Source organism: Drosophila suzukii, chromosome 2R, assembly GCF_043229965.1.
Source record: "Drosophila suzukii chromosome 2R, CBGP_Dsuzu_IsoJpt1.0, whole genome shotgun sequence".
Taxonomy (NCBI): domain Eukaryota; kingdom Metazoa; phylum Arthropoda; class Insecta; order Diptera; family Drosophilidae; genus Drosophila; species Drosophila suzukii.
This window is the reverse complement of record NC_092081.1, coordinates 17,205,711-17,229,745: the sequence shown is the minus strand read 5'-3', so window position 1 is coordinate 17,229,745 and position 24,035 is coordinate 17,205,711. Positions and strand designations below refer to the sequence as shown.

The window sequence follows — 24,035 nt, the reverse complement described above, 5'->3', positions numbered from 1 at the left end:
TAATTACATAATTATTTAAAACCATTCTGATTAAAATATACTTATAGAAGGTAAGCAAGGCAAGTTTGCAATAGTGAGTAATTTTGAAAAAAAAAAAAAAATTTCAAGCTTAAAATGTATTGCTGTCATGCTGAACATTTGTGAACATATTGCATTAAATAATTTATAATCTGTTTTTAGAAGTAAATAAGTCAAATTTTACTGCGTCTATTTACGATTCTCTCATCGGCCTGATAACAAATATTATATACGTCCAAAATTATTATAGTTATACTGTGTTTTAAAGTTTCTAGGAAAACTGAATCTTTTGTCGATTTGTAAGAAATCAGGTTTTCAAGTAAAAATCTTAAATTATAATTATCAGTTTAAACAATTACTTTGGTCGGGAATCCCAATCCTCATATGTCGCAGAGGCTAAACACAAATAAAGATTCAATTTTTTTTGATATTTTCTTTCAGAAAAAATATATATAATAATGAAAATGTTATTAAACTGTCTGTACCCGAAGAGCATTTACTGTAAATTTGAGAACTGTATCTATAAAAAAGTATTATACAAAGCCCACGCTTATCTTCGGAGAGCTAATCTTTCATTGCCCTCAATTGCTTTAATGCCATAATGCTTTTGTGATAAACTAGACTTTATTTGTATATCCTTACAAAGGGCAAATAAAGGAATCTTCACAATTGTAGTGGGCTAGTTATATGGCTTATCTCAACCTTGACTCTGACTGTTTGGTTGGTTCTCTTCTGCGGAAGGTTTTCCGTGTTGTTGGGATGGTTTATTGCGTCCGGATCTGTGGCGTTTGTTTGGCCGACCGCCGGCACCTTGGTGTTGTTGTTGCTGTTGCTGCTGTGGGCGGTGCTGAGGTTGCGGATTAGCCCGTCCGCCTTCCCAGAAATCGGTGGATGTGTTTGGCTTCTGTAAACTATATGAGCAATATTGGATTACTATGATAACGCCTATTGAATCTCGCTTTAGCTCACCCCTCTATACTGTCCGGCAGCTCGTCTAGGCTCATGAGGATGTGCAGGGCGGGTATCTGGCGGTTAACAATGATCTCCTCGAGACCCTCCATCTGCGGCTTCCAGTGCTCCTCCACGCTACATTAAATGGTTTATAATAGTAATAACACATTCGTTGTTTAAGAGCTTCTCACCTGGTATACGCCATGCGGTTCACTTGGTAGACAGGATGGCTCCGCTTGAGCACCTCTGCACAGGATATGGTCTTAATCACTCCGCCACCGGATCCACTCCACACCACGCATCTGTGTTCGCCTTTGTTGAGCGATGCCTGTGCGAACTCTATCACATTGCTCACTTTAGTACCGCCTTTTACCTTCAAATAGGAAACTGTTGTGGAAAGGGGTTCCGAAGAAAAGCTTTCAGTACTCACATGCATCCAAAGGAAATCCTTTTGCGACTTGGGCATGCAGTCCTCGAAGGGCAAATCGCTTTTGCTCAGCTCCTTTTCCACGTTCTCAGCCTTGCGGTAGTGCATCATTTTGAGGTCGTCTAACAAAATCTGAAAATAAATAGATTGTTTTACTCTATCAGAAATATAATCACGGCAGAGCCCTTTAGCAATAACCTTGAACCTATAATGGGAGAAAAAGTACCCCGGAGGTCCGGAATCTCAAGAACCAACTTAACAACCAACCACTCGTCGTAAACTGTCCGGAGCAGCTATTGCCAGGGCGCAGTCCGTGCAAATTGAATAATTGCTTGGTTTATGAGCCGAGAGAGCCGGGGCAAAATGGAGGAAGACAAGCTAGCTGCAAATGGTGTAAGCAGCCAGGTCTTCAGGCCACCGATGTTACCTACACTTTTCAGAGTGTGGTTTATTATTCAATACTTCTTTATGTAAGTAATCAAGGAATTCATAGGTGAAATAGTGAGAAATCGGATATTATATCATTTTTATAGAAAACCAGAAACGATTTTGTTTTTATAACATTCGCTGTTAATCAAGATTTTTAAACATTTAATAGTTATATTTATACTTTTTATTGTGAAAAAAGCGCTCTTTGTTTTATTAACTTAAAATAATATTAAAATTGAAATAAGAATATCAAGATACTAAATACATTATTAGGTAATTCATTTTTCAAAAGCGATGTTTGTGTTAGAAACTGAAGTTACGTTTATAACTGAAACCAGTAATCAGTAAACCATCTCCGTTCAACTAAAATTGGCAGCTCCCTAAGAACTAAGGCAAACCCTCTGCCCAAACCATGACAGTCTTTGCTGTGACTTAATGCATTTTGAAGAGGAGTTCAAGTAAAAGTCAATAAAAAACCATTTCTACAGCAATTAAATGAACGCGGATGCAGGAGCGTTCTGGCAGCGTTTTCCCATTAAATAGAACCCTGGCGGTGTCGGCCACTAGAGAACGGGAGAACGGAGTGGGGGTCAAGGGAAAGGAGGTCACCGGGGGATGATAACCGCAGAAGCATGATGCCACTTGTTGAAGCGGAGGCCGAACAACATTTTAGGGCCCCGGGGTGGGTAGCTGCAGCTGAATTCGACAGCAGCAATGAAAGTTTATTAATGAACTTTCATCCGACAACACAAAAAACGAATGGGGAATCAGATGATTGTGTGGGCCGATGGCGATGATGATGGCAAGTACATGGAGCCACGTGTCCCAGACAATTCTATGGCCCAGTGCAGCCGGAACGAAAGGAGCCCGAGTTGAAAAAGGAAAACGGGATGGAATGTTCCCGAGAGGAATGCGTTGAAATTCCTTCTATTTCTGCTCCTGCCTGGGCTGCCCGTCGTCTTCGTCGTCGTTGTCGTCACTTCCCCATCGTCATAATCATTTGGCATCGCCACCATTCCTATCAAGTACGCTCGGAACAATAATTCAATTTGGTGCGGAAGTTATTAATAAAACGGTTCGCACCCCGGACAAGGACGAGTGGGAGGTCCTGTCAATGTAATTTGCTGTGTGTGTTTATGACAACACGTACTTTGCAGTAACTCATCCATGCCCGAATTGAGTTTTATTTTAATGGGAAAATTAGGTTTGCTAAGTGTTTAACAGTTGAAAACTCAATTTACAGTGCGTATACGCAATATCAAGCATACGCAGCGGTGCAACCTCACATGTGCTAAGCTGGATGCTTAATTTGTCACTCTCCCCTCTACTTTTTTGCATATCTTCACGCACATCGAAGGGGGTTCTGGTGGCCAACCACTCCTCCTCTGCCTTTTTGCCATGAATGAAGCGTCGCAAAAATTCCATTTATTTGCCATTTCAATCGCACCAACCACCAAGCATAAACCACCACCACCACCATCCCCATCCCGGCTCCGGCCCACTGAAGTATGCATTCATTAGACATGCCAAGGCAGCCGAAGGAGCAGGCCCAGCAGACCCATCAGACCCACAACCGAGCTTAGCTCTTGGCCACACCGCAGAGCAAGGATCAGTTTGGTTTCGCAAGTCGTGGCCAACGGTTCGTCGTCTCGGACTCGGAATAAAAGTCACCCGCCGGAGTTTGCTCTGCCTCAAGTAAGTGCCATGGATCCGGTAGTAACCCATCGACAATTAGTGAACTACCCGTGAATTGTATACTTTACATGGCCGTAAAACATGCCTAAGGAACCGCAGTTTAATTACAAACAAAAATTCTGTTTATGCTAACACCTGCGATTAAATCGAACCAAATTGAGGAACAACACAATTTTCGAACAACGCACAACCTCGACAAAATAAATTTCAAATAGCCCCACTATAAATACACCAAGTTTATTATAAAATTTAATCGGCGGTTTTAGGAAAAACCACGAATAAAACTCCAAACATGACGGGGATTTATTAGTTCGCATAAAAAACAAAATAATAAAATACGGAACTGATATTTCTTTTTGCCAACGATAACTTATGGATTGTTAAACAGTTCAAACAATACCAAGAACTACATAAAAATTCGATACAATAGAAGGTTTAAATTTTTGCTTCATTTCCTTTTTAGCTTTAAAAATTTTTTAAAAGTAAAAGGCGGTTTATTTTTAAAGTCCTATTTTTTTAACAACCGACAACATTTTCTTATTCTGAAAAAGTCTGCAAACGGAAACAAAACAGATAAAATGAAAAAAAGGCCTAGTTACAAAATTTAAGAAATTTTATTTGGTTAGTGGAATGCTTAATAATGTTTCGAAAACAAATTTGATGACAGAAATTTTTAAAATACAACATCCGTTGTCCCGACATTTTACATTGGTTTAACTTGTTTTTAATCAATTTAAAAGTATACAAAAAAATATTTTTAAAATATATATAACCACTTGTGGGTGAAATTGGCATTAAATAATAGCTTTCAAAAAGTTATCGCATTGAAATATTAGTAAGAACCAACTACGAAATGTTAGCTTATGACAAAATTTAAATGCGTATTTTTCTGCTTTAACTACAAGCAAATGTTTAAAAAAAAACTAAAGGATGATCCAATATTCAAAATGTGTATCGTTAGTTTAGGGCTAAAAGAAGACAAAAACTGGAACAACTTTAAAACTCTAAAAGCAAACATTTTGTATGTGTTTGGCCTTAAAAATATAGGAACCTTAATTTTCGCTAAAGGCGTATTTCATTCAATAATTGTTAGGTCGGAAAATTAATATATCTCAAAAATTATTTTAAATATAATTATATAGGATTATCAAAGCTTAAAGTTTGGAATATTAAATAAAATAAAAAACTTTCCTACTCCTTCAAGAAATTATGTTTTTGAAAACTTTTCAAATACAAAACTAATCGAATTCGTTTCATTCAATTAAAAATACGAACATTTTTACGCCTACTTAGCTGATTCATTCAAAAATTTTCAAATTTTATAATACAATCACAGCGTGGGGGTAAACGAAAAAATTCAAAAGCAAGCAGGAAAGTGATTTGGAGAACCGACCAAAGATGGATAGCACCGAATTTCGAAAACGTGGCATGGAAATGGTAGAGTACATCTGCAATTATCTGGAGACGCTGAACGAGCGCCGAGTCACGCCCAGCGTGGAGCCCGGCTACCTACGGCATCTGCTGCCAAGTAAGGCAATCCCCAAATTCCAATCCCAAAATAAAAAGACCTTGCCTCACCACCACTCCCACTTGAACAGCCGAGGCGCCACAGGAGCCGGAGGACTGGGACCAGATCATGAGCGACGTGGAGGACAAGATCATGCCCGGCGTGACGCACTGGCAGCATCCGCGCTTCCACGCCTACTTCCCGGCGGGCAACTCGTTCCCCTCGATCCTGGGCGACATGCTGGGCGACGGCATCGGGTGCATCGGCTTCTCCTGGGCGGCCAGTCCCGCCTGTACCGAGCTGGAGACGATCGTGCTCGACTGGCTGGGCAAGGCCATCGGTCTGCCGGATCACTTTCTGGCCCTCAAGGAGGGCAGCACCGGTGGAGGAGTCATTCAGGTACATTTAACACCTGTACTTCAGTAATCCCTGTTGCAAAACAAACCCGAAACCAAATTTTAAAGCACTTTTTTTGAAAATGATCCCATCCCCATAATTTATAATAAGGTAGACAATGCAAACTTGTCCCACACATAGTTTTTCTATTTCCGCAGACAACACATCACATGTTTTTGCATTATCTAGAGCAAGTTAATAATATCTATATTCCTGCGTCTCCCTCTACCTGTTATAAGAAAGCTACCCCTTAAATACCATTTCAACTATGCAATTAATTGATGACTTATAATAATGTTATGCAAATGTAGCCAAACCTTATCTATGTTAACTACACACAACAATAAGTTATGGGTAAAATGTACCAATAAAGATAGTTACGTAAATGTAAAAGAGGTTAACAACTATTCACAATTGTAATCCAGCACTCCCCGTTGCGAAACAAACCTCAAACCATATTTTAAATCATTTTTTTGAAAATGTTCCCATTCCCTTAATTTATAATTAGGTAGACAATGCAACCTATCCCACCCAAAGTTTCTCCCTTTCCGGAGACATGAAATCACAAGTTTTTGTATTTTCAATTGCAAATTAATAATAACTATACAAGAAATAATTGTTACAAGAAAGCTACCCTTTAAATACCATTCCAACTATACAGCTAATTAATAACCTTTAATAATGTTAAGCAAATTTAGCAACACATTTTCTATGTTAACTGCACTCAACAAAAAGGTATGCGTAAAATGTTCCAATGAGGATAGTTAAGTAACTATAAAAAAAGGTTTACAGCTATTCACAATTGTGATTTATGTATTTTGTTCTTCTTTGTTGTTGTGCAAGGAACTATTTCATAGGTCACATTGACAATTCGATGGCATGGGCCCTCTTTAACTATTATATTGATCCATTTGACCCAATTTGATTTCAATCTGAGGGTTTTGATTTAAAATAAAAAAATTTTATCTTGTTCGGATTCATCTTCTAAGATACATAACAAGATATAACTTAGATGAAATGTTTCGAATTTGAACTTGTTCTACCGTGACTTATGTGATCTCTCGCTTGGATCTCCAGACTTCCGCCTCGGAGTGCGTGCTGGTCACGATGCTGGCTGCCCGGGCGCAGGCCCTGAAGAGGCTCAAGGCGCAGCATCCGTTCGTGGAGGAGGGCCACCTGCTGTCCAAGCTGATGGCCTACTGCTCCAAGGAGGCGCACAGCTGCGTGGAGAAGGCGGCGATGATCTGCTTTGTGAAGCTGCGCATTCTGGAGCCCGACGAGGACGCCAGTCTGCGCGGCCAGACGATCTACGAGGCCATGGAGGAGGACGAGCTGCAGGGCCTGGTGCCGTTCTTCGTCTCCACCACGCTGGGCACCACGGGCTCCTGTGCGTTCGACAATCTGCCGGAGATTGGCAAGCAGCTGCAGCGCTTCCCGGGCGTCTGGCTGCATGTGGATGCCGCCTATGCGGGCAACAGCTTCATCTGCCCCGAGCTGAAGCCCCTCCTGAAGGTGAGTGGGTTACCCAGAGCACGGAGAGCACACACACAATGTGACACTATCCCATCCGCAGGGCATAGAATATGCTGACTCATTCAACACCAATCCCAACAAATGGCTGCTGACCAACTTCGACTGCTCGACGCTGTGGGTGCGGGACCGCATCCGTCTGACATCAGCCCTGGTGGTGGATCCGTTGTACCTGAAGCACGGCTACTCGGATGCGGCCATCGACTATCGTCATTGGGGAGTTCCACTCAGTCGGCGTTTTCGTTCGCTGAAGCTGTGGTATGTAGCATGTGCCATTTGGGGTCCAAATGGGCCCTCGACAGTCAAGTGCGAATGGGTTTCGGAGTAAGGGGTATGGTATAGATGGGTCTGTTGACCATTGTCGAAAAGTGAATTGTTTTTGGATTGACCTGGAGTGGCGTTAAGTATGTTTACTTGTTTAGCTCAAGTGTGCCCTCGCCGTATTTGCTTGCGATTTAGTTGTAAATACATGTGTGCCGAATCTATACCCCAAAATATGACATGGTCAAACATCAACGTTTAATGCTAATTTCCCATCCCAAAAATCACTAACAATTGGCACCCAAGAGCCCTGAATATTATGTATTCTGAGTGTATGCCTGAGCAAAGATCATATTTTCAGGTTCGTTTTGCGCTCTTATGGGATTTCCGGGCTACAGCACTACATACGTCACCATATCAAACTGGCCAAGCGATTCGAAGAGCTTGTGCTCCAAGATAAACGCTTCGAGATCTGTAATCAAGTCAAGGTGAGTTACATTTCGTTTCCTTTCTTTTTCCTTTTATTATTTCGATCGATTCGATTTCTTCCACTAATTAATCATGCTTAGGGTTCAAAGCTCTTTTGTGAAATGTGTGGGATTTTCATTGAGGCAACTTGTGGGTGTGTGGTTCCATTGTGCGGACCGTTCCAAGGGCCCCAGCTATAATTGGTAAATTGATTGGCGAGTAACGCAAATATCGGTGCCTAACTCTGTCGAAGACGTGAACTTGTTCACACCCGCCTGGCAATTCGAGCAAACGTGCGCAACTACACGCCAAATTCCGGAAAGAAACTGACGCAAAAAAATTGATTTCTTTTTCGCTTCGATTTGGTTTGGCAACAGAAGTGTTTTGGCATAATTGCCATAGAAAATCACTCAGAGACAGGCACAAGTGATTCATCGAGTCAGCGACTGACATATGTTTCCTACCCATTGAGCGTAAGCGTGCCCAACTCAATAGAGTGATCGATTTGGTAGCGGATCTATTATTAGTTTTGTATTTCTTATTACATGTCTTATGAATCAATTAATAACATCCATACATATTAGGTTATCAGGTTTCTGTGTTCACCATTCTTATTAACATGTATCTCAATAAATAAACACTATTAATAATAACTAAAGGTCTAAGAAAGTTTATTATTGAGAAATTAACTTTTGTTGGTGATCTTTGAATGATATATTATTAATAAACAAGGGAAAGTTTCTTAAAGAGAGAATTTTTCAGGTATCCTTTTGTCTGGAAACATTTATATTTAAATGCTACAGATTACTTAGTTATTACTAAGTAAGGGATCGGTTTTTAAAAGAAATAATTATACTGTTATCTATTTGTCTGGAAACATTTTAGTTGGAATTGATACAACGGATCACGGAAATTCATGGAGAAAGAAATATTTAAAATCAATGTGCTTAGGGTATCCTTGCTTCACAAATAAGAGTAACCAATCGTTTAATCGCCATCGTCCATATTTTAGTTAATATCTAGTACTATTTATATGTGCGATGAAACATTATAGCCCGAATTTGGATTCTTTTAGCTGGGTCTGGTCTGCTTCCGGCTAAAGGGAACCGACAAGCTGAACGAGAAGCTGCTGAGCATAATCAACGAGTCTGGAAAACTGCACATGGTTCCGGCCAGCGTGGGGGATCGCTACATCATCCGCTTCTGCGCCGTGGCCCAGAATGCCACTGCCGAGGACATCGATTATGCCTGGGACATCATTGTGGACTTCGCCAACGAGCTGCTGGAGAAGGAGCAGCACGACGAGCTCTCCGAGATCATGAACCGCAAGAAGCAGGACACGCTGGCCCAGAAGCGCTCCTTCTTCGTGCGCATGGTCAGCGATCCGAAGATCTACAACCCGGCCATCAACAAGGCGGGCACACCCAAGCTATCCATGGAGCTGCCTTCGCCAGTGGTGAGCCGCGGCAGTGCCCCTATTATTCGGACCCAGAGCTCGGTGGACCACAACTCATGGATATCCTGGCCGCTAGCCTTCCTCTTCAACAGCAACGAGGAGAAGGGCAGTAATGTCTCTTTGCGGTGAGTATTGTTCAAAATATCATTGATCAAATATCAAATCGGATATGTCATTAAAAGTTCAATTAAATTAAGATAATTGTATTTCTTTGGTAACGTTTTTTAGGTTTGAAAGATATCTATAGTTTTTTATATAGTAATAATACATAACTTTAACAGACCAAAGCAAATTGAAAATGTGTAGAGGACTGTAAAGCAAAGTGATTCCAGCTTTTTTTTTATAGATCATATTGTATAAACAGAGAGACCAAGAACACAAATATTTTAGGACAAACTTGTATAATAGCCTATCTAGAATTTTATAACATTAAGTGTCTTCTCTCTACAAAAGCTTTCGACATCTGGACACCAACGTTCGGACCTCGTCCTCTCGACGAAATTCCGGAGCCGGATCCTCTCCTTCCCCGGAAAACGAGTTGGACCACGTGAACTTGCAGCAGCAGCCACTGGAGCAGAGGTCCCCACGAAAATCTCCAATGGTTGTTCGTAAGGCATCGGCCTCACGGGATAATCTCAACTAATAATATCCACTCAGTTTATTGAAACACGCATATAATACAGTATTAGCGCTTCCTTAAGACAGGCGCCTAGTTGAATTCTAGACCAATCTACAATGCGGTGGGAAGCCAAAGTTAAGGATCTCTCCCCTATAATACTTATTCTCTAAGTTCCGTGGTGGCAATATCAAACGAGTAACTTTCTTGTTTATGAAATGCAATAAATATTATTTCAAAATATTACGATATATTTGTTTTTTCGTGGTTAGAAAAATCTTAATTAAAGGGAAAATATAGTTTTCAGAATGAAATAGTAAGAAGTATTGAAAGCACTTAAAGCTTTGTAAAAGCATTGTAAGCTAACGTTTTGTGTTTATGTCATTGCTCCCGAAAACATTGCGATATATATATGCCGTAAAAAGAACATCAAACAAAACATATTGTTCACACGTAGTCATGCGAAATCATATATTGACCTCTTATTTCCATATGCTCGACGAATCAATATTTTGGGTCAACATTGAAAAAAAAATGTTCATGTGTATTGACAAATGGTAAACAGAAATATCCTGTGATTTCTTTGCCTTCTCACCCAAGGTAAACAAGCGGAATCCAAATCATCATGCTGATGCCATTGATATGACGTAGGATCATTGTTGATCATCAATAAATGGGAAATGGAAATGGCTATAATTATTGTGCATGGCACGGATTCCAAATGGATTATGACTCATTGAACGGAGATCATATATTTCGAATCATTTTGAGATAATTAATGTGATCGTTATGGAGTGCGTTGTGTGGTTCTAGGAAGACGGGTCATCCCTTTTTTGGCTGGGTCTCCTTCAAGACCAGGTTTTGCCCAAACACTCTAACCAACTGATTCAAGTAGGCCTCCTTCTCAGCGATTGAGTAATGGTCGAGTCGCCCTTTTTTCATGTCCCAATTCAGATACCTGGGCGCCGCCAATTCCGATTCCAAGTTAGGTGCCGCCGCGTCATCTTTGATTTTCTGGGCTTCTTCTCGACTAGATTTAGGCAGATCAATGGCGGGTTTATCAATTAGACTGTGCAGATAGCTGTGCGCTCTATACGTACTCAAACTAATTGGCATTGTACTCAACAGTTGTTCTTCTCTGGAACCCAATTGCACATTAGTAGATTTGTGGTTGACTCCAGAGGTGAATTTTTCTAAATGCGAATTGGAGTGATGTTTAGAGTGTGGACTCGTCTTCTCAATCATTCGCTGCAATACTTCATCGTAGCTTTGCGCAGGCTTCACAGGATCCTTGGTTCTTGGAAATAGTTTGATCTGCCTGCGATATCCTGGTAGATCCTGACTGGCGGCTTCTTCTTGCAACTGTTCCAAGCGCCGCTTCATTGCCAGCAGTTGTAGCTCCTGGTCGTTCATCTTGGCATTGGACTTCGCCTTGCTATCTAAGACTTTCAACTGCTCCAAGCTTGAAAGCATAGATCCCGAGGATGCTAAAGAGCCCCTATGATTTCTTTGGGCTTTTTTTGGCCGCTTTGTTTCCCGCATTTCTCTGGGTTTTACAATGATGTCTTTGCCATTGGTTTGATCCCTTTTGTCCCTCTCCATTCGCTGCATCAAAGCATCTAAGTTGGGTTTGATTTTCGACGTATCCTCGTAGTTTTTGGGTAGGAAACCTCGTTCTCTAAGCAAGATAACGGGCGCCTCCCAGTTCTTTATTAAGTTTTGCACGACCTCATTATAAGCTCGAAGTGGGTCATCTGCAGGTTTTGCCTTTTGACTTGACTTAGCACTGGGCTTCAAAGCTAAATCAATGATGATAAAAACATAAAAATACCTGGACCATTGCGATGGATTAGTGTTGTTCAATTAAAGTTCACAAATAACAAGGAAAGTTTACCATAGAAAAAATCGCATGTCAACTGACTTAATATGTGATAACTAAAATATATGAAAAATTGTTTCATCTGAAATATAGGGATAGGCTAAAGAGATTTAATGAAAGGAACTGCTTGACAAAACAGTTACCCTTGGCAGATCTAGATATAGTTATTCTCTCGCCCTCAAGTATTCTTACCCTAAATAAGAACTTCCCTCAACGCAACATGACGAAATTCGAACTAAAAAACCGGATTTCTAAAATAAACTCGCCTATAAACCTAATCATATGCTTCTGGCGCCAATAAAAATCAGAGTATCATTAGACACCATCTTTAACACCTCACATAAAATAAATCAAAAAGTGCCGAGCCTAAAAAATTAGCATGCCTAGCCGCACCAGAATGATTGAAATGCCTAAGCTATGATTTGGCAATATCGGAAACAAACGAAATTGCCAAAACAAACAAAAATAGAAGAGCCATATCCCTCAGCTGTTGTCAAGCGCGTGCACCATAAAAATCCAAAAATATAATATGCAAATTAAAAAAATCTACAGGCAGGGCTCGTACAGTCGAAGGTTCACAAATTAAACCATTCATAAATTAGACACCACCCAATTTTGCCACCACATCTGTAATATCAGAGTTGAACTCGGTCCCTAAAATTAATTCCACTGAATTTTTATAAATCGATTAATTGTTTTTTTAAATGTACCAACTCTTCAGCTTCTTTCTATTGCGAACGGTATAATAATCGGTATTTTTTGAGGTTAGATCCGAAAGTTTCTTTTTCTTTAAACAAGAAAATATTTTCTTCGTTTTAACACATCATTTATAATCCACGATAAGACCTTAAATATCTCCTAGATTTTTTCTACATATCCTAAAAATGAAGTAAGAAGGATGGATGAATAGTAGTAAACTATTTATTATTTCGAAACTAAACGAACATACCTAAATACATTCAATATTTTTTTCGAAATACTCTGAAAATCATCTTAGAGACATTCGACTGTATCGAGACATCATGGGAATTTTATTTGGTGTTTGGCAGTGCCAACTGCTTTAATTAATGGTAGACAACAAAAGCAATAGCCGCGCTCCAAACTCGCATCTCCGATCTCACGTACGTAGTCCAAGTTTAACCAGAAGGCGGATGGATGTGGATTCGGTGGATGATGGCAACGGCCGTCAAGCATTTTGAAGTGTGACCGCGTAAACTGAATATGATTTTATATTTAGACACACGACGTCATCTGCGATGGCTGGCACTGTGAATGAAAGTTCGGGCGAAGCTCAGATCAGGCCCAGTAAGAGGAGCAGCCAAATACGTCGAGTCACGGTGTTCAGGCGATCTCTGTCTCGCAATCTCCGAATCTCCGAATCTCTTGCAGCGGACTCTGCTCCCACTGAAAACCTCTTCAAGGCGGCGACGCGTGCGCCGAATGAGTCAGCCAAGTGGGCCAAAGTTAGGCTTTGCCTTCAACGGTGGTCCAAATGGGTTTATTTCTTAACAGAACTACGCAACATAATAGCTACTGGCGTTTTTTCCAGAATAAAGGCTTCTAGTTTTAATATTCGGAAATGGTTCAACGTGCTCAGTTCTTTTTAATAATGAATGGATTTTAGGGCTTGTAAATGATTTATAAGAACAAGTCTCGAAATAAATCCAAAGGACTACAGGATTAAAAAAATTGTTGAAGGAAATAAATAAAACCCTAGAAGTTAACAAGGTTCTGGGAAATCGCTATTAAATGATTGTTAGCTAACATACAACATGATTTAAATTTAATTATTAAAGCATCAATAAAAAAATAACAGTTTTATGAACTCTGTAAAAAAAAAAAAATTATGAAAACTACATTTTAATTTCTAATGCTAAAGCCATTTAAAGTATGTACATTTCCATATTTGCAAACAATCATATGTGTTGAACTATTTTCCAGTACAACCATTGTTAAATGAAGGATTTTCAAGAGATATATGGCGGTCCGTGTACTTTGAATTATAATGAATTGTAAAGTAAGCATAGCTAATGGTAGATCATTACAGGGCAGAGTTAGATAATCTCTCGTCGACAATTAGCACCCAGCCAAATTAAGGGGGGCTCCAACTGACTCTCACAACAAACCCATTCATTCATTTGTACGTGCTTGCCCACCCACACCTATTATCTCCCAAGTTCCGCCGCCCCGTAACCTGAACAAATCGTTGAAATTCATTTGGCAGCGTTTGTTTATTTTGATATTCGTGTTTTTGTATTTCACCTAGCAGGAGATCCCATGAAACAATCGGCGTTCTTCACAGCTACGTCATAAGTGAGGCCTGTTGGCAGGGATTGGTCATTCGTACATCCCAATTTCCGTTAACGGATTTGGTCAATGTTTGGACAATTGTTTGCCACTTTTTTCCGAGTACTGCGAGTGATTCCCCACTTTCAGCCACGGAAAGTTTCAGTATTTCTTGAAAAGATTAGAGGGAACAAGTTTGCTCTCTTCTTTAATCAACTCTTTGCACATTCTCCACACGTGCCGGATTTGCAAGAAGTCGGTAATTTTCAAGAAAAACCCAAAAGTTCCCCAAAAAACGAGACAAAAAAGTTATTTGGGTTAGCCTGACAGACAGCAGCAGAACACGTTTAAAACTAATTTAAAAACCATACAAATTAATTGTCGAATCGCTAAGAAACATTTATTGAGGTAGGAAAAAGTACATTTATCGGTAAGTTCAAGGTGGAATTACCAAACGAAAGCTTGCCCCCAAGAAATTAACAATTAGTAAGATGGTAAAAAATTGGTTTTATTTTTAAAGTACTATATATCCAGCAGATTTAACTACTGTAGGAGAGTGTAGGGTAAGGTGACGAACTTTGCAAATCTCACTTTTTACGTCACGTTAAAAATTCCAAATAAACGTAACCGATTTCTCTTATCGTGTCGACAATGTATTTACAGTAATGTTCATAAGAAGTCGCATAATTTGTACGTGAGTTATTATACCTGTTACTCGTAGATTAAAAGGTTATAATAGATTTGTCGGAAAGTATGAAACAGGTAGAAGGAAGTATTTCCGACCCTACAAATAATATATATTATTGATCAGAATCACTAGTCGATTCGACCTAGCCTTGTCCGTCTGTTCGTGTAATCGCTGACATTTTGGAAATTATAAGAGCTCAAATGTTAATATTAAGCATGCAGATTCTAGGGCTTCCTGCGCAGCGAAAGTTTGTTTCATCGTAGTGCCACACCTACTCTAACGCCCACAAACGCTCATAAACGCCCTACGGACTATACTAGAGACTCTGTAGGAATAAAGGATTTGCTGCATCCATATATCCATCTCTCTCGCACTCGTCTCTGATAGTCGAACCATCGACTATAGCGTTTTCTCTTGTTCTTAACTAAAGCGGTGGAGTACAAATTAGCAAACCTATTCAATTAATAAGTGTTTCAGCAGTGCCAGAGTAAAGTTAACATATAAAAATATTAATAAGATCTTTATCAACAGTTCTTGGTACTCATATTTTTAACAGTAGCTCATAGGGTTTCGTGACGAACTCTTTGTATGGTTTGGTCACGATTTTTTTTTTTAATTAAAATTTTTTGTTGGTTTTGTGAAATGAATGAATAGTTATTGCCAGATAACTTTATATGATGTAGTTTTATATTGCTTGTTAATAACAATTTGGAATAAACAGTTCAACTCGACCAATTTTTGTTCGGTATATTTAGTGTGTATTTATCAGTTCGTCACCTTATCCTACAACTTTTAAAAGTGAACATAAAAATTGGTTAACGCCAAGTGTTGTAGGATGTAACTCGGCTAGAATTTTAAATCGAACTTTTAAAGGAGTATGCCAAATAGATGCTAGCAACATTCTGCTTTAAAACTTTTTAAAAATGTTGATTATTCGAAAAGTGACGTTCAAAAGCGAATCGTTCGTTACTATTTCCTACACTATCCTACTGTAATAAACTAATTTGACCAATTTTACATAAGAAGCTATTATTAATTACTCAATGACATGGCAAATGGCATCAAACTCACCATATAATTAAGCCAAAAGCTGAAAACCCTTGCCCACCAGGGACTTTTTCGCCAAGTAAGCTAGTGCTCCGTTGGATGTCGAGAGCGGAATGAGAGAAGTGGCCATAATGACCAAAGCGGGTTTCCCAGCCAAACGAAGTCCGAGTTCCCGGGCCAGTAATTTGAGCGTGATCACGAGACAATCAGCGTCAGTGCGAAGACCGAGCACCGAGCACCGAACACCTCACAGGTGTTAGAAGGGGATATAGCCGAGAAAAGAGAGGAGCCGAGAGTTCCCGATCTGGCGATCGGGCGAACGGTCTCTTGCCATATAAAAACCAATGCAGCGCAGTGGCCAAGACATTCGCGTCAAGGAAGCTGAGCTGCAACGAGCAGGCGATACGCGATAAGCGGGATTTGAAAGTGATAGAGATAAATCAGTGTGTGCCGTGCTATAGACCCTAGTATTCAATAAATAAATACTGCCAAGTACCAACCGACAAGTACAATAAAAACTCAAGCTTTGAAAAACAATTAGGCAAACGACAAGTGCAAATTGAACAAAATGAATGTGGAAGAGTTTCGCAAATACGGCAAGGAAGTGATCGATTATATATGCCAATATGGCACCAACATTGAGGAGCGTGATGTGGCGCCCACCTTGGATCCGGGTTACCTGAAAAAACTGCTACCAGGTGAGCAAAAAAAATATAAAGAAGTGTGAAATTATCAAAGAGCCGGCAAAAAATCGACAAATAAATTTGAGGAATTTCGTTATTTTGTGTTATTAGAACACAATACTCATTCAAAGAATAATACTAACCATATTAGGAAACTAAAGTTAGAAATAGTTTGGAAATTCTGACATCCAAACATCAGGATTTTGAATGCCCTTCGTAAATATAGTTTAGAAAATATTCTGTTAGTCAGATCTATTTTCTTTGATTGTTTTTGCCGAGTTTTATTTAAAATCAGAAGGCAACATTTAATTATAGCACAAGTGATAAATTGTATACACTAATTTGTTAACTATGCCCAAACAAATTAGCAATGAATCTGAAAATTTGAAAATATTTCGCTTTGCGCAAAATAATCAAAGAAAGCCAGGGCAGAGAAACAGGCAACTCAGTGCCTCTCAAAAACTTGTTAAATCATGTTGACTAATTGTTTTGCCCGCTGCCCAAAGAGTCATGTGAATAATGTGCGAGTGTAAACTATTCGAAAATCCCCAGCCCACGGATTCGAGTGCCCCGCAACGAGGTGCGTGGGTGGAGACCTGGCATAATTGGGGCACACTCACACCACTCACTCGGCAGCCATCCCTCTGATCTTCGATCTCCGATCTACGATCTCCGATCTCCAAATACCACCGAGGTTGGCAGGCTGAAGAGTGGGTTTCGCTGGCGAATTTCAGGCGAATTCCGCGCAGTTGGATAAGTTAAATATTTACGCCGGAATGGACGCCGCAATCCCGAGTTCAACTAAACAAATCAATTAATTATGCATACGCAAACACACACCTTGCGTATAGACTTACTTGTTGATCTTTCTACTCACTGCCAAAAACAACAGACTTGCCATAAATATTGCCTTTGCTCTAGCCCCCCCAAAAATTTATGGGTGATAAAAGAAATATGTAAGGCCCATCCCACTAATCCGCCGACTGCCTGTTTATCTTTAGCCGACGCTCCCCAGTCGCCGGAGTCGTTCAAGGACGTGCTCGAGGACTTTGAGCAGAAGATCATGCCGGGCGTGGTGCACTGGAACCACCCCAAGTTCTTCGCCTACTTCCCGTCGGGCAACTCCTTTCCCTCGGTCCTGGGTGACATGCTGAGCAGTGCCATTGGCTCCATTGGCTTCAGCTGGGCCAGCTGTCCGGCGGCCGCCGAGCTGGAGACCATCGTGATGAACTGGTATGCCAAGGCCCTCGGGCTGCCCAAGGCCTTCGTTTCGGACGCGCCGGGCAGCACGGGCGGCGGTGCCCTCCAGGGATCCGCCTCCGAGTGCGTGCTCGTCTCTCTGATCACGGCACGTGCCCGGGCCATCAGTGAACTGAAGGGCCAGACCAGCGTCCACGACAGCGTATTCCTGCCCAGCCTGATCGCCTACGCCAGCCGCGAGGCACACTCCTCCGTTGAGAAGGCCACCAAGATGGCGCTGGTGAAGCTCCGGATCATCGATGCCGACGAGCACGGACGTATGCGCGTCGACCTGCTGAGGCAGGCCATCCAGAACGATGTGAACGCCGGATTGACGCCCTTTTTCGTGGTGGCCACCGTGGGCACCACCGGCGGCTGCGCCTTCGACGACATCACGGAGATAGGCAAGGTTTGTCGCCAGGTGTCCAGCATTTGGCTGCACGTGGACGGCGCCTACGCGGGCAACTCCTTCATCCTGCCCGAGATGCGGGTCTTCTCTGCCGGACTGGAGTACGCCGACTCCTTCAACACGAACCCCAACAAGCTGCTTCTGACGAACTTCGATGCCTCCGCCCTGTGGGTACGGGATGTGATGAACCTGAAGAGCGCGCTCAATGTGAATCCCCTGTACCTGCGCCACGAGCACCTAAGCGGAGTGGACTATCGCCACTACGGCATCCCATTGAGTCGGCGCTTCCGGGCGCTGAAGCTTTGGTTCGTCTTCCGGACATACGGCATCAGGGGCCTGCAGGAGTACATACGCAATCACATGGCGCTGGCCAAGAAGTTCGAGATGCTGGTGCGCAAGGATGAGCGATTTGAGGTCCGGAACGATGTCCACCTTGGTCTGGTCTGCTTTAGAATGCGGTAAGTCGCCAAACTATTTATTACTACCTAATCTTTTTTCAAAATTAGATTTTAATAGTATTACTATAACCCAAAAATATGAATATTATTGGAATTTGTCAGAAAGTAGCTGAAACGGGGAACCCAAAATGTTTTTTTGAGACTTTTATTTTGACAGAAAAAAAGGGTTGTTTTTAAAGTTCTTTGACCATTTCGCAAAAGATTTGATAGTAGAAGATCATCCATATATCGAAATCAAACTTAGTTTTTTAAATGCTAATACCATTTTTCCATGTTTATACCATTTAAATTAAGTTTGACTTTCATACAGATAATGTTATTAGTTCTGGTCAGTATGACAAATTGTAAGTGTTGCATAACTAATTGGCATAGATTATATCTGGAACCAAACGATTGAGTTTTAGGGACTTGAAAATAAAACAAGGGAGAACGCTATAGTCGAGTACCTCGACTATCAGATACCCGTTACTCAGCTAAATGGAGATATGCAAGCAGCAAAGCGAGATTAAAATGCGCCACCTACCGGCGGTACACAGATTTAAGCGTTATGGGCGTTAGAGTGGGCGTGGCAAATTTTTTTTTGGATCAATCGATAGGTATCGACGAGACCAATACATTTCAGTTAAAATTTTTTATCTAGCATGAAAATTGTGGGCGTCACAGGATTTCGCGGTTTGTGGGCGTTAAAGTGGGCGTGGCAAACTTTTTTTTGGGTCAATCGATAGGTATTGATGAGAACAATACATTTCAGTTAAAATTTTTATTCTAGCATCAAAACTGTAGGAGCCACAGTTTTGGGCGGTTTGTGGGCGTTAGAGTGGGCGTGGCACTGTGCCGAAACAAACTTGCGCTGCGTAAGAAGCTCAGGAATCTGCACGCCAAATCTCAATAGCCTAGCTCCCATAGTTTCCGAGATCTCAGCGTTCATCCGGACAGACGGACAGACGGACAGACGGACAGACGGACAGACGGACATGGCTAGATCGACTCGGCTAGTGATCCTGATCAAGAATATATATACTTTATGGGGTCGGAAACGCTTCCTTCTGCCTGTTACATACTTTCCGACGAATCTAGTATACCCTTTTACTCTACGAGTAACGGGTATAAAAAATATGTTCATGAGAGTTTGGTTATCTATCAGCAAATTTGTAGGTCCCACCAATTTTAAAGATTTATATACTTGATATACTACAGATCTTTAGACAGGTGAACAGACAAGAATAGATCTAGGATAGATTTAAGGCTTGGCCTTATAACAAGATCTTGGGTTGGCTGGGAATTGTATGTATATTCTGGGATCTAATGGTTTACTCGACCCTCCTTACAGCACTGGCGATGAGCCCAATCACATGCTGCTGGCCCAGATTAACCATTCGGGCAAGATGCACATGACGCCGGCCAAGTTCAACGGCCGCTACGTCATCCGCTTCTGCGTAACCTACGAACACGCCACCGAAAAGGACATCCTAGATGCCTGGAGTCAGATAAAGTGCTTCGCGGAGGAGATATTGCGTGACCACCAGCTGGAGTCCAGCTCCGTGCCCACGACGCCAGAAGGCTCGGAGCGGACCAGCTCGGAGCCGATGGCTCCAGTGGCGGGTAAGCCACCCATTAAAAAGAAGCTGACCAGAACAAAGTCGCTGCGATTCTCCTTCACGCGTAGCATTTCGCGGGAGCAATACCAGAGTCAGAGTGAGCACCTTATGGATGGCTGTACACCCATCCTGGTCGTGGATCCAAAAACTCTGCAGGAGAATTTCCAAAAGGCCGCCGACGACAACGACAAGAACAACAGCAACACGAACGGCAATACAAAACTTAAAGATATATCCGACGTGGACACGGACGAGGCGAGTAACTGAGAGCCGAGCTGAAGGTGATTGGCGGATTTACCTCTACCTAGTATTAATTGTCGAGCTGAAATGAGGCATGTACCTAGAGTCTACCGACTAACATTGCTCCGTTTGAATTTAAGTACATCTATTTATGTATTTAGGACCTAAGTTGTTGCTGAATATTATGTAATTGTAAACATTGAATCATTCGTAATTGCTAATATTTTGTACCTACCTTAAGTTACTTTCATGAAAAAAGCACTTATTTATAAACATTATCTTGGCATTTGTTATGCACATCTTATAAAATTGCAATTTAAACTAATTTGCGTGTGTTTTGTGGGCGGTTATGATAACGAATTCAGAATTTGTTTAAACAATATCTCATATAGGGTCCGTTTTCTTGTATAGTTAAATAGAAAACGTTTGAAGATTAGAGCCCTGCATGAATCAACAGTTTGTTTCGAACTCAGCTGTGATCTAATTCACAAAACGAAACATAAAAAATTCTTTTCTTAGTTGTTATGTTACGTTTTGAATGTCTATGTAGGAATAGAAACGTTGCACTATTTGGAACAATCCGAGCATGGCTACGATATTATAATTTTGAAAAGCAATCTGAATTGTAGTGACTTCACTAATCTAAATTTTGGTTAAACACCTTTAATCAAAATTAATAGAACAACTGAATCCTCAAATCGCACTGTTTTAAGTGTTTCGAATCATTTGAATCTTAAATATATTTTGAAACAACTAAATCAAACTAAAAATTATTTTTCGTCACACATTTTATTAAAAATTTAATTATGTGTATGGTGTGAATTTCACAGGTACAGGCATTTTCCTAGCAATTCGTCAATTGTTTGTCACTACTTTCATACAACGTTCAAATATGTTTTTATATACATAACGCTAACATACGTTAATAGAAACGATTTATGGAATAATATCGCAAAATTGTTATTGTGTAATATTTCGTTATCCTATATTTTATACGTAGAGTTAGCTGTCTAGAGAATGACACTTGAAAAATTAAAAATTTAAAGTTTATATATGTATGTACATACGTATCTTGAAAAGCTATTTTACGAGACATGTCCTTGTTCTATTAAATTATTAATATGTAAATACTATATAGTTAACAGCATTTGTGGCTGCAAGTTTTTGTGATGTTAATTAAGACGAAATATAGAAACGGAATTAAAAAGAATATTTTTGTTTTTATTGGAATAGGGAATGAATTTTTGATTTATTATCAATAGTGCTTCAAGATTTCCCAGTTTGTTGAGGGAGGGGACTTACTAGCCAATAAAAATAAACATAAACAAATCTTGGCAGTCATATTGGCAGCAAATAATATGGAGATTTGAGCACAGAATTCACTTTTGCACTGCTGTACTAAATCGCTTATACAATCCGAAGTTCACTATCTTGGATGAACTCACCTTTTTAATAATAATTAAATAATTTTAACAATTTGTGCACAGCAAAATAAAAACAAACACTCGGCACACGTGTGCCAATCGATATGACCGGCTTCGCAGTCTATCGATAGACCATTGTTCCTGACTTATCGTCATCGACTCATCGCATAAAACGTAAACAAAAATCTGCCGGTGCAGACCAATCTCCTAGATTTGTTAAAGTTATTTTATAAATAATAGTTAATTAAAATGCCCAACTGGAATCAAATTCAGTCGCAGCTGCGCAGCTCCAACAATCCAGTCGTTTTTTTCGACATCGCCGTAGGCACAACGGTAAGGTGAAAACCCGCTTGGCATGAACATGAATTAATTTTACCCCCTTTGGTGGCAGGAAATCGGACGAATGATATTCGAGCTGTTTGCGGACACAGTACCCCGCACGGCGGAAAACTTTCGGCAGTTCTGCACGGGCGAGTACAGGCCGGATGGAGTCCCCATTGGCTACAAGGGCGCCAGCTTCCACCGGGTGATTAAGGACTTCATGATCCAGGGCGGTGATTTTGTCCAGGGCGACGGCACTGGCGTTACCAGTATATACGGCAACACCTTCGGCGACGAGAATTTTACCCTGAAACACGACTCGCCGGGACTGCTGTCCATGGCGAACAGTGGCAAGGAGACCAATGGCTGCCAGTTCTTCATCACCTGCGCCAAGTGCAACTTCCTGGACGGCAAGCATGTGGTCTTTGGTCGCGTCCTAGACGGTCTGCTCATCATGCGTAAGATCGAGAACGTGCCCACGGGCCCCAACAATAAGCCCAAACTGCCAGTGACCATTTCGCAATGCGGACAAATGTAGCGCGAAGTACTGAATGTTGTAATAAAGTCTCTATTATGTCTTTGTAAACGAAGCGAGTACTATTCCTGCAGTTTTGGTTACTTTCAAAGGTAGCTCCTTCGTGACCTAAAAATATTTGTTATGGCAGTTTTTCCTTGTCACCAGTGGCAGGCCGTTCATGAGGAAAAGCTCCACAGACAAAGAACAGTGCCTGGTTGTAAGTATCCTGAATAATACTAGTTGTAGAATGCATAGCCTCCCGCCGCAGCCTTCTCCTTTCGCAAGGTTCGACAGTCCTCGATCATGAAGCTGAAATGGAAACACATTTATGAAAGTGTTGAGAAATCGCACGTCGAGAAATACCCACTCGTAGTAAAGAGCGGCTAGCGGAACTGTGGCCAGGTGCCATAAAGCGTGAGCATCCAGGATCCAGAGGATGGGAGGAAAGTCCAGTAGCTCCAGGCTCATGGCCAGCGCCATGAGAACGTAGAAGCGCAGGATCCTCCGGAAGTAAGGTCTACGGGTGCGCACAAAGTGGCACCAAACAAACCAGCCCACGGCCGCGATTACGCCCGTGGCCACGTTCACCATCATGTTAAAGGCGTAGTTGAACCGTCCCACGCTCAGGTAGGCAAAGTAGTTAATGTAGTAGGACACGAAGGCCAGCGAAATCACACCCCGCAGAAACAGGGAGTAGCGGTGCAGCATTCGCATGACCATGACGTACAGTGAGCACAGGATGATGGAGTAGGCAAAAGCATAGTCCAGCAGCTCGGTCAGCGGAAAGTCCCTCGTGTGAAAGATGGCGGACCAGACCCACCCGTTGAGGCTAGTCTGCGGGGAGAAGAGATTGCTTAGTAAGGTGTCCTTTCCTGTCCCTGATCGAGAGATAGCCCTACCACTGCGAATATGTGGGTCAGCATGTAGCAGGGACTGTCCGGACGCACTTCCCGCCGGAACTTGCGCAGCATGCGAAGGTGCATGGCGAAGTTGAGGCAGGAGAAGATCACCGAGGCCGGCTCCTGCATACCCAGCAGGCGGAGGAACGGCCACTTGCCGTAGAACTGGGGAATGGGCCATCCGCGCTCGAAGAACGCCAAAACCGTGCGCCACATGCATCCGTACTGACACTCGTCCGCACAGGTCCACTGGAAGAGCCGGTCGAACACCGACTGCTTGTAGAACTTGACCGCCTGCTCCTGGATCTCCAAGCCATCTGCCAAAGGAAGCATTCTCGTAAGGATGTCAAGCAATGGCAATAGAACTCTAACCTGCCGAACAGTTTGTTCGCTCACAGTTCTGCCGACAATTGTGGAAAAACTGGGTGCGGTCCCCGTTGGAGGCATAGCAGCCGGCCACTAATGCCCCCAGGACCAGGAGTATTGCACTTAAACTACGACTAGACATGACTAAAACTAGTTAAAATAGCCTACTGAGCGACATACACCTGAAATATTTTGTAAACATTGCACTATTGATTAATCGCCGTATG

General features: G+C 41.6%; 6 protein-coding genes across 8 annotated transcripts; 3 read left to right on the top strand and 3 right to left on the bottom strand.

The window, feature by feature from the left end:
- Nucleotides 1-620: 620 nt before the first annotated feature.
- Nucleotides 621-21,835, bottom strand: Rpp25 (ribonuclease P protein subunit Rpp25). 2 transcript variants are annotated; one of them, XM_017085449.4, is made up of 5 exons: nt 21,727-21,835; nt 1,400-1,528; nt 1,161-1,342; nt 988-1,104; nt 621-929 (listed from the first exon to the last, which is right to left on the bottom strand). In XM_017085449.4, exons 2-5 carry the CDS (start codon nt 1,505-1,507, stop codon nt 716-718), a joined length of 621 nt encoding a protein of 206 aa, XP_016940938.3. In that variant the 5' UTR covers nt 1,508-1,528; nt 21,727-21,835; the 3' UTR covers nt 621-715. The 2 variants fall into 2 exon arrangements, with proteins under 2 accessions (XP_016940938.3, XP_036670039.3); XM_036814144.3 differs by lacking the exon at nt 21,727-21,835 and adding an exon at nt 15,679-15,697.
- Nucleotides 3,420-9,997, top strand: Tdc2 (Tyrosine decarboxylase 2). 2 transcript variants are annotated; one of them, XM_017085444.4, is made up of 8 exons: nt 3,420-3,520; nt 4,857-5,048; nt 5,119-5,426; nt 6,501-6,935; nt 6,997-7,211; nt 7,576-7,702; nt 8,758-9,263; nt 9,592-9,997. In XM_017085444.4, exons 2-8 carry the CDS (start codon nt 4,919-4,921, stop codon nt 9,779-9,781), a joined length of 1,911 nt encoding a protein of 636 aa, XP_016940933.3. In that variant the 5' UTR covers nt 3,420-3,520; nt 4,857-4,918; the 3' UTR covers nt 9,782-9,997. The 2 variants fall into 2 exon arrangements, with proteins under 2 accessions (XP_016940933.3, XP_065719570.2); XM_065863498.2 differs by having other exon boundaries at nt 3,457-3,504.
- On the bottom strand, nt 10,097-11,617 carry LOC108018057 (uncharacterized; the record flags this gene model as incomplete). Its single annotated transcript, XM_036814139.3, has 1 exon — nt 10,097-11,617. A coding segment is annotated over one exon (1,041 nt), but the record flags the coding sequence as incomplete, so codon positions are not given.
- Tdc1 (Tyrosine decarboxylase 1) lies at nt 16,012-20,606 on the top strand. Its single transcript, XM_017085446.4, has 3 exons — nt 16,012-16,352; nt 17,339-18,443; nt 19,774-20,606. Exons 1-3 carry the CDS (start codon nt 16,223-16,225, stop codon nt 20,306-20,308), a joined length of 1,770 nt encoding a protein of 589 aa, XP_016940935.3. The 5' UTR covers nt 16,012-16,222; the 3' UTR covers nt 20,309-20,606.
- Nucleotides 21,836-21,856: 21 nt separating the features above from the next.
- LOC108017794 (peptidyl-prolyl cis-trans isomerase H) lies at nt 21,857-22,612 on the top strand. The gene is made up of 2 exons (XM_017084938.4): nt 21,857-22,038; nt 22,097-22,612. The coding sequence occupies exons 1-2, from the start codon at nt 21,955-21,957 to the stop codon at nt 22,562-22,564; spliced, it is 552 nt and encodes a 183-aa protein (XP_016940427.1). The 5' UTR covers nt 21,857-21,954; the 3' UTR covers nt 22,565-22,612.
- Nucleotides 22,575-24,025, bottom strand: PGAP3 (Per1-like protein PGAP3). The gene is made up of 4 exons (XM_017084937.4): nt 23,815-24,025; nt 23,443-23,759; nt 22,911-23,377; nt 22,575-22,852 (listed from the first exon to the last, which is right to left on the bottom strand). Exons 1-4 carry the CDS (start codon nt 23,948-23,950, stop codon nt 22,780-22,782), a joined length of 993 nt encoding a protein of 330 aa, XP_016940426.3. The 5' UTR covers nt 23,951-24,025; the 3' UTR covers nt 22,575-22,779.
- Between the last annotated feature and the right edge of the window lie 10 nt (nt 24,026-24,035).

Bases quoted from the DNA above. Each gene is read 5' to 3' on its own strand.
- Tdc2 (XM_017085444.4), top strand. From the start codon at position 4,919: ATGGATAGCACCGAATTTCGAAAACGTGGCATGGAAATGGTAGAGTAC. The intron at 7,212-7,575 runs GTATGTAGCATG...TCATATTTTCAG, and splicing joins TTTCGTTCGCTGAAGCTGTG to GTTCGTTTTGCGCTCTTATG. The intron at 9,264-9,591 runs GTGAGTATTGTT...TCTCTACAAAAG, and splicing joins GGCAGTAATGTCTCTTTGCG to CTTTCGACATCTGGACACCA.
- Rpp25 (XM_036814144.3), bottom strand. The intron at 1,343-1,399 runs GTGAGTACTGAA...TCCTATTTGAAG, and splicing joins AGGATTTCCTTTGGATGCAT to GTAAAAGGCGGTACTAAAGT. The intron at 1,105-1,160 runs GTGAGAAGCTCT...CATTTAATGTAG, and splicing joins AACCGCATGGCGTATACCAG to CGTGGAGGAGCACTGGAAGC.
- Tdc1 (XM_017085446.4), top strand. From the start codon at position 16,223: ATGAATGTGGAAGAGTTTCGCAAATACGGCAAGGAAGTGATCGATTAT. The intron at 16,353-17,338 runs GTGAGCAAAAAA...GTTTATCTTTAG, and splicing joins CCTGAAAAAACTGCTACCAG to CCGACGCTCCCCAGTCGCCG. The intron at 18,444-19,773 runs GTAAGTCGCCAA...CCCTCCTTACAG, and splicing joins CTGGTCTGCTTTAGAATGCG to CACTGGCGATGAGCCCAATC.
- LOC108017794 (XM_017084938.4), top strand. From the start codon at position 21,955: ATGCCCAACTGGAATCAAATTCAGTCGCAGCTGCGCAGCTCCAACAAT. The intron at 22,039-22,096 runs GTAAGGTGAAAA...CTTTGGTGGCAG, and splicing joins ACATCGCCGTAGGCACAACG to GAAATCGGACGAATGATATT.
- PGAP3 (XM_017084937.4), bottom strand. From the start codon at position 23,950: ATGTCTAGTCGTAGTTTAAGTGCAATACTCCTGGTCCTGGGGGCATTA. The intron at 23,378-23,442 runs GTAGGGCTATCT...TTCTCCCCGCAG, and splicing joins TGACCCACATATTCGCAGTG to ACTAGCCTCAACGGGTGGGT. The intron at 22,853-22,910 runs GTGGGTATTTCT...TTTCCATTTCAG, and splicing joins CTAGCCGCTCTTTACTACGA to CTTCATGATCGAGGACTGTC.